Here is a 9,243-nt window from a genome sequence, read left to right as displayed (position 1 = left end):
AAGCTGCATTTGTGGCCTTGCCCAGTGGGGTAAGAGATTAGTGTTCATCTCAATGATTAACTTCTTTTCTAGTCGTCAGTTCCAATAGAACAACCCAAAAGTTATATACTTATCTTTTCAGTGATTTTTCTTGTTTGAATATACTCTGCATCTGAAGCTGAAAATTCCCCTTGGAATGTAACTTATATATGTTGGCGAGAAATTTAAATAGGTAGGTTCAGCTGAAGCAATATAGCAAAATGAACTTGAGATAGCCTATGGGATTGCAGATTATTCTTCTAGATAATTACTTGAGATAGAACAGATGGTGGTATGCTAAAATTCTTTCATATATTACGTAGTGGTGATCATGTATGAACATCTCTTTATTTCGCATATAGTGACGTTATTATACAACTTAAAGTTACATAATGAACTTGTTCACTTATCTCAAAAGACAAAAATCATTTTCCACTTCTGAGTTATTTGGAAGTTGAAGTGAAACCAAAATCTCCATGCTCTCAGAGTCACAAGAATCTAAAGCAGTTGTTCTTTTACTTCCACCAACACCTGATTCTGACTTTGTAGAAACTGATATTGTTTGCCTTCTTCCTGCATCACCTAAAAGGATTTACTTCAACTGTGAGGCCAATGATGCTATAAATCATCATCAATATCCAATCTACTCTCCCTCTTGGAATTCTTTAGCAGAGGGACAACATCAAAGATTCCAGGACTCCTTTCTCCATAACCAAATGGGTCCCTGCAACGAAGCAGTATTTGCAGAACCTCCTTCATGGAAGGCCTATGGGCTGGTAGTATTGCAGTACACATAACCCCAAGCTTGAACACGTGGCATATTTCATCCATATAGCATGCTTCCATAATTTCGTCATCTAGAACTTCTTCCACATCTCCACCCAACTGCACATGGCGACATGCCCAGTCTGCAAGAGATGAGTGTTCATCTCCGTAATTTGCTTCTTTTCCAGTTGTTAGTTCCAGCAACACCACCCCAAAGCTATACACATCGATCATTTCATTGATTTTGCTTGTTTGAATATATTCTGCATTTCAAAGTGAAAATTCATGTTAGATTGCAAGCTGTATATGAATATAAAGACATAAAAGAGATATAAATATGGTGCAAGTAATTCACCTGGAGCAATATAGCCATATGATCCAGCTACACCTGACATGGTGATGAGTTGGCTTGGCTTGATCAACATTCTTGCTAGACCAAAGTCTGCAACTTTTGCATTGAATTCCGAATCCAAAAGGATGTTACTTGTTTTAATATCACGATGAATGATCGGAGGGGAGCAATCATTGTGCATATAGGTCAGACCTTGGGCAGCTCCTATGGCTATCTGCAATCTTTTTGGCCAATCAAGAACAACATTATGGTTTAACCTATTCTTTTTGCTCAACCAGCGGTCAAGGCTATTGTTTTCTAGGTATTCATACACAAGCATCAAAGAATCCTCGCTTGAAATACAACACAACAGCTTCACAATATTGTTGTGACAAATGTTGCTCAAAATCTTAACTTCTGCTAGGAATGCATCCTCAAGTTTCTGCTCCCACTTCTTATTGTCCATTATCCTCTTCACAGCAACATAGCCTAAACCATCTATAGGGACTTGATATACTGTGCCAAACCCACCTCTGCCTATAATATTGTCATCTGTCAGTGATGATACGATGTTCATTCCACTGAAACTAAACCTGTGAAAGGAAGTCAACTTCCATGAAGTATCCAGTGCCTGCTTTCTTGATTTGTATACTCTAATAATTAAGAGTAAACTCAAGAAGGTTGCTAAAGAGGCCACTATCACTAGGCCTATGGTCAAAGCAGGAGACACAGATGATCTGTTGCTTGATCCTTGAAGGTCAGAACCGAAATTGCATAAGGGAAGGTTTAGCCTTTTGGTATTAGCACAGAGACCAGAATTGTTTAGAAAGCTGTCAGAATAGACAAGGTTTTCAAATTCTCTAGGAATCTTTCCTGTGAAAAAATTTGAGGATAGATTGAAGTTTGTAAAGGTCATTGACAATTTACCAAGTTGAGGTGGAACATGACCGGAGAGCTGATTATTTGACAAATCTAGTTGTTCCAGGACAGTTAAACCATCAAAAGAATATGGGATTTGTCCAGAGAGTTGATTGTGACTCAAATTTAGAGCATTGAGAGATTTCCAAGATATGATTTCTGATGGAAGTGGCCCTGTTAGCTGGTTTTGATCAAGCAATAATGTCGTTAGCTTAGGAAGAGTCGTAAGCTCTTGTGGAATACTTCCGTTGAAGAAATTCTTACTAGCTTTAAACTCGATCAGATTCTTCCAGGTAGATACTCCTGCTGGAATTCTACCAGAGAATTGATTGTTGCTGATGGACAACCTTGAAAGATTCCAAGCCAATCTTTGAGGTAGCTCGCCGGTGAGCTTGTTGTTGCTGACTACTAGAGTCAACAAATTCTGTGATGTCCAAAGGCCGCCAGGGATTTCACCTGAAAAACCATTATTGTCAAGAAACAAGTGTTGCAGGCTAGTGCAGCTCCCTAGTGATTCCGACAGCTCCCCGCTTAGATTGTTGTCATAAGCACTTACACCAACTAACATGCCCTTGTAACATAAATCCTCTGGCAATTTTCCTGTCAATCGATTGGTTGCAACCTGGAAGGTTTTGAGTGGCGCATAACGACCAAAATAAGGAGGAAGAGTGCCTGATAGGTGGTTTTGGAAAACCATGAAATCTATGAGAGCTGGCAGATGAGCAAGGCTTTCGGGTATCTCTCCTGATAGTTGATTCATATCCAAACTCAAGCCTGTCAGCTTTTTAAGCTTCCCTAAACTAGCTGGGATTTTTCCAGTAAGAATATTGCGTGAAACATCGAGTATAGTCAGATTCAAAGCTTCAATTTTTGCAGGTATTTCCCCAGATAGCCTGTTTTTCCAAAGATACAATATGCTGAGATTCTTCAAAGCAAACAAACCACTGGGGATTTGCCCACTTAAACCATTCTGCGATAAATCCAATTCCACCAAACTAACCAGTTCTCCAATACTTTCTGGAATTTTCCCAATCAAATTCTCATTTTCCTCCAAGCGTAACAATTCAAGATTGGACAAGTTGCCTATTTCATCAGGGATACTACCGTTAAATTCACACCAGTGAAGTTGAAGACTTCTCAACTCCTTCAACCTTCCGATACTGGTCGGAATGTCACCGGAGAATTCGTTGGCACCAAGATTAAGGAAACGCAAGTTGGCCAATCGGTCAATGTCATTTGGAATTGGACCCGAAAAGTTGTTCTGGGAGAGGTCAAGGTACTCAAGCTTGGAGCAATTGTAGAGAAATTTTGGGAACTCCCCAGTGAAATAATTAAGTTGAAAATCAATAAAGGTGAGATTTCTAAGGTCACAGAGGAAAGGAGGTATCGTTTTGGTAATGTTCAAGTCACCAAAATCTAATTTGGTGACAGAATCATCGGTGCAGTTGATGCCAAGCCAAGAACAATGAGAGGAATCCGATGGGGCCCACTGATGGAGGAATGGATGAAGGTGTTCTTTTATGTTCAGTAGGACTGCGTGTTCTTGATCATAGAGGTGAGACTTATTAGTCTTAGCATCACTGAGAACAATAAAAAAGAAACAGAAGAAGAAGAAAATGGAGTATAAGTAATCTGGCATTTTGGCAAGCAATTGGGTTTGCTTACAAGTTCTTGTCTTACTCACCAAATTATTGCTCCAAGAAGATGAAGATATAAGAGATGCACCTACTAGTTTGCAATCCTCGAACTGGCTCGACGACTCGGAGAGTCAAGGCCATTAGAGTGGCCCCGTGCTGGAAAGTGGAAGATAGACCAAAGTCCAAAACCATCATTAATTATTTGATTGATGGTGGCTGGTGAACCGATAATGGCCATTATAAGCATATTTCCCGTTGAACGGAAAAGTGCAGAAAGAAAGTAAATACTTTGAATGAAAGACAACGTGGGGTTTTTATATTTGTTACTGATACAGAGAGATCGAATGGATTCTCATCTCAGCACTCCCAAGTTTCACTTCAAAGGTTCAAGCCCATCGGTAAGGGCATGTCTCTAAAACTTAGAAAGTACTTACATGGATTCAAATTTATAACCGTCTTTTATTAAAGAGATCAACTCGAATATAGGAAATCGTGAAGCACCATGGAATCCGCGTTTGATGACAAGGAACCCCAGATGAGTGAAGCCCACATGTTTGTCAAAAAAGTCAAGTGGGGCAGAAGCACGCCTTTCTTGAAGTTGGAGGCGCCACGTTTGAGAAATTTCCACCGCGAAAAAGTCAAAAGATGTCGACGTAAGCGGGGGGCAGTGGAAGACCTTGACTTGCGCAAAAAGGCAACAACCCATTTGTGATATGATTCCTCATTCCTCAGCTTCTAATTTTCTGCTTTCGTTTTTACTCATAGTTTTTGAATATTGGAACTAATTAAATACTATACTTAAGAATTGAATAATTTGGATTGATTAAAAAATACTAAATTATTTTTAAAATATTTATATTTATGATTTTTTAAAATTAATTTACCCCACTTATAAATTAATATATAATCTAATAAGGTATATAAGTATTTTAGAGATGCTCCTTCCATTCCTTATTATAAGATCCTTTTAATTACATTGTACGGTTTAAAAAATAATTAAAATTAGTTTGAAGAAATTAATATGTAGAAAATAGATTTTTTCCAAATATACTCCTATATATAAATGGGTAAATGTGTGAGAGTAATAGTGGAGTATTAAATGCATTAAGTTAGGGGGTAAAATAAGTAATAATATATTAAATGCTCAGACAAACTTAAAAAGGATCTTATAAAAAGAAACAAATACATTCAAAAAATTATATCTTATAATAAGGGAAGGGGGAGTATTATGTAGCACATGTTATAATTAAGTAATTTAATAACTTTTTTAATTTTTTTAAATGATTCAACTGGTTCTTATATTAGTTATTAAGAAGCAGAGGTAATAGTTTTCATCTTAAATATAAGATTTTAATTTATTTTATGATTTTATATTTTATATTTATTATTTTTATCAAATTTATTTATTTAATTTATAAATTGGTAGATAACATAATGTTATATTAGAGTATTTTAGGAAGATTATGTCAATTTGTTAGTTAAATAACTTTCAGGAGTATTAAATTTTTCTAAAGACTAATAAATTGATTGGAAAATTGTTTAAACATCTCCTATTGCAAAATTTATTGTCCAACAGTATTTAGAAGTTCAGGTTCGACTCTTCTTCAGTTTTGTATAACATATTTTAAGCTATGCAAACAGTTAAAAATATGTTGTACATCTCTAAATAATAGTTGGGGCTACAGATACGTTGTAATTGGCTTTTTAAACAAATTTCAAACGCATAATGGGGAGTTTTGTTTTGACAATTTTCTTAAATTAATCAAAGGACGATATCTAAAGCGTTCCCTTTTTAATAAATAATATGATTCTTTTCCTCGTATTCTGTCTCTAAATAAAGCATTAGATGATAAGGAAGACTCCTAATTTCTTCATCCATCAATTTGATTTTTCAAAACCCAGGAGCAATGCTGATTAATCCGAAGAATCATGCACGAGAATTGTGGAAGAAAATTAATTATTTTGAAAAAATCATGAATTTAAAATTTACAAAGAATGACCAATATCTTTATAAAATCCAAATGGATAAATTTTCTCTTGTGATTGGTAACATGGTTGTAAATTTCGGAAGATTAACTGTAATTTTTAAAAGATTACTTGCAAATCGGTTTGTAAATTATGAAATGGCTGTAAATAATATAATACCATTAGCTAGCTAATAGTGGATTTTGAAGCCTCCCTTATAAGTTGTGATATTTAACGAGGTTATCTAGCTTAACTAAATAATATTACTTTAATTAATATTTAATTTACTATCAATTAAATTAGTTTTAACTAAATAGAAGAACATAGTTAAAATTGATTTACCCAAAACGAACATATCCTATTAAATTAAATTATTATAAGTGATTGAAAAACATTCCTAACATCTATCATAATTTCATCATGAATGGAATCATTGATATTGTAATTTAAAAAATTAAACATATATATCCTCAAATAAGTCCAATCAAATTATTTGTAAGGGAAAATAAGACTCTTCAGGTTGTAAATTATATTATAAAATGACTCTTATATTTAGAAATAAAAAGAGATATTAGATAGGTTTTGTTTGAGAATTGATTGATACCGATGGTCTCCACCACAATGCAAGGACTCAGGCATCAGTTTTCTCCATTGCAATTAAATGATTATGGTAAGTCTGCTCCTGAGCAAGACCGCTATCAGCTTAGCCGCACTTGCTAGCAGAGTTGGAAATTGGTTTGTTAGATTGCAATATTCTCTCCAATCTTTTTATTTTTAAATATAAACTTCAATTTTTTAACTGGATCGTATAAGCCACACTTTCAAAATGTTTAAATATTAATATATTTTTAGTTAATTATATGTCTCTCTTATCTCTGTTTTTTTTTACTTATTCTCTCTTTCACTCACTCTCCGTAAATAAAAATATCTTTTTCTATATATTTATTATTTTTTATCAATTTTAACTAATTTTGATATTTAGTGCTATAACTTGAAAATTTATACATTTATATGAAAAAGTTAGTACTATGACTTAGAAATAAAAAAAAAATCATCTTCCTTATAAATATAACAGGAGAAGTATCGGTGGGCTTTTGTCTTTTAATTGGTTAAAGCCCCAACATAAATTGGTAATTGTAATGGAACTTCTTAGTGCTTAGTATGTATTACTACATTCTAACAAAAGAAACATTTTATTAATACTAAAAAATGAATACAAAGTATCCAAAAGAAAATAGAACAATAGCAATTAGAAACAGCCCAAAAAACAAAAAAGGAAACAAAAACAATCCAAAATACAAACAGAGCGGAAAAAAAACAGAGAAAAAAGAACAAGAAAAAGTTGAGAATAAATGCATAATTGAGAATTTAATTGGTAAATGGTATCTAAAAATTTTGTGTAATATGATGCCCAGCAACCACTTTTAGAACGAAAGAGGGTACAAAAACACAACACAGAATCTGGAAAAACAAATAACCAAAAAAGAAAGACAAGGAAAGAGAGAGTATGGAAAACAAATGAACGAGGAGGAGGCGAAGGTGAAGATTACCAACTCTGGCCTGTTTCGATAGCAGGCCAAACCATGATTTGGTTGGAAAAAAAATCATCCAAACATACACAAATTATCTGAAACCATGGTTTAGGTCAAAACTATGGTTTTGGAACCCAAAACTATGGTTTCGGGAGAAGTGAATCCATTCTATTTCTAACTCAAATTGAAGAGTATGATTGTGCCTATTAGAGTAAATCTCAACAATAATATGACTTTAACACCCCTTAATTAATTTTTATAAGCATATTTAATTTTATATCTTATAAATAAATATACACATATTAATTATTTATTAATTAAATTATCTTATGTATTATTAATTATGTTGGTAAAAAAAATATTATTAACAATTTTGTTCCTTCAAATTAAAATATATCATACAATCTATGTTTTATATAATTATCATATTAACTTATGCTTTTTTAATAATTTATACATATAAAAAGTGTTGCTTATAACAACTATCCAAACACTTGCACTTCTCAGAATTACTTTTTCACAAAATCTATTCTTCACAAAATCTATTTTTTTCAGAAGCTATTCTCCAAAAACTATTCTCCAAACTATAGTTTGGTTTCTTCCAAACCTCCTCTCTCTGCCACCACCAAACCCTCTTCTTCTTCTTCGAACATCTACACTCTCTTGGTGATCTCAAGCCTCCTTTGTCCATCCCAAGCCTTTCACCATCTCTACGCTCTCCTTCGATGATATCTGCCCTCTCCTCCACCCATCTCTCTTCCCACTCGCTAACATCGCCGCTCTTCTTCGCCGGTCACTCCGTCTCTGCACGCCTCTCTTTGTTCCATACCTGTGTTTCTTTTTGTTTTTTGTTTTTTCGATTTAAAATGCCAAGTCATCTACCCTTAAATGACAACTCATTATTTTTTGCCACCTAATCATGCCACATGATCATCATTAACACTGTCAGTGCACATCAGCACCATTAATAAGTAGAAGGACCAAGGGTTTAAGTTAACAGTTCTAAATTTGAGGGACCAATTCCTTAAAAAACAAACTTTAGAGATTTTGACCAAAGCTGACCAGAACTATAGGGACTGGAAACTGGGTTTTCCCTTTTTTATTTGTTACTGGTATAGAGAGATCAAATGGAATCTCATCTCAGCACTCCCAAGTTTGACTTCAAAGGTTCAAACCCACGTAGAATCAATTATTATTTAATAATGTGACATGAATATAGGTTTTTATTTTTTAAAAAGAGTTTAGGAAACTCAAGAAAGCTAGAGTATGTCTCTAAGCTCAAAAAACGCTTATAACAAATTTATAATCTTATATAGATTATGAACTAACTCTTTGTAACTAGACCAATTATAAACATGGTTAATTATGAAGCAACCTAGAATTCTTGATGATACATTTGATGACAAGGACCCCAGATGATGGAAGCCCACAGGTTTGTTAACAGTCAAGTGGGGAAGGAGCCCGCCTTTGTTGAAGTTTGAAGGCATCACGTTGGAGAAATTTCCACCGTGGAAAAAAGACAAGATGTTGACGTAAGGGGGGAAAGGGGAAGACCTTAACTTGCGCAAAAGCCAACGACCCGTGATTCCTCAGCTGCACATTTTCTGCCTTCGTTTTCACTCGTAGTTTTTGAATATCAAACTAATTAAATACTAATCCTTATTTTATTTTAATCTTAAATATAATATCTCAATTTATTTTATATTTTTTAAAGATAATTTTTATAATAATAGTAGTTCTAATCAATACACTTGATTAGTAAGAATGTTTTAGGAAAGATAATATCTATTTATTACAAATAATTAACATAATTAATTTTCTTAATTTATTTAAATTAGTAAATTAGCTCTTATACTAAGACTTAGAAGTAGTACTATACTTAAGAATTGAATAATTTGGATTGATTTAAAAAATAATAAAGTATTTATAATTGTATTTATCATTTTTATTCAAATTTATTTGTTTCACTTATAAATTAATATATAATCTAATAAGACATATGAGTATTTTATAGATGTTATGTGACAAATAATATAATTAAGTAATTTAATAAATTCATTAATTTTATTAAATTATT

The 9,243-nt window shown here is 33.3% G+C and overlaps 1 protein-coding gene across 1 annotated transcript; it reads right to left on the bottom strand.

Moving 5' to 3' along the window:
* Positions 1–308: 308 nt before the first annotated feature.
* Positions 309–3,821, bottom strand: LOC114749903 (receptor-like protein kinase 5). The gene is made up of 2 exons (XM_028938441.1): positions 1,139–3,821; positions 309–1,046 (listed from the first exon to the last, which is right to left on the bottom strand). Exons 1-2 carry the CDS (start codon positions 3,669–3,671, stop codon positions 637–639), a joined length of 2,943 nt encoding a protein of 980 aa, XP_028794274.1. The 5' UTR covers positions 3,672–3,821; the 3' UTR covers positions 309–636.
* Between the last annotated feature and the right edge of the window lie 5,422 nt (positions 3,822–9,243).

This window comes from Neltuma alba, unplaced genomic scaffold (genome assembly GCF_004799145.2).
Source record: "Neltuma alba isolate B1F8T4 unplaced genomic scaffold, ASM479914v2 tig00006221_pilon, whole genome shotgun sequence".
NCBI classification, from domain to species: domain Eukaryota; kingdom Viridiplantae; phylum Streptophyta; class Magnoliopsida; order Fabales; family Fabaceae; genus Neltuma; species Neltuma alba.
The sequence above is the reverse complement of the archived record's forward strand: the minus strand, read 5'-3'. Positions and strand labels throughout refer to the sequence as shown.

Bases quoted from the DNA above. Each gene is read 5' to 3' on its own strand.
- LOC114749903 (XM_028938441.1), bottom strand. From the start codon at position 3,671: ATGCCAGATTACTTATACTCCATTTTCTTCTTCTTCTGTTTCTTTTTT. The intron at 1,047-1,138 runs GTGAATTACTTG...TTTGAAATGCAG, and splicing joins ATATGGCTATATTGCTCCAG to AATATATTCAAACAAGCAAA.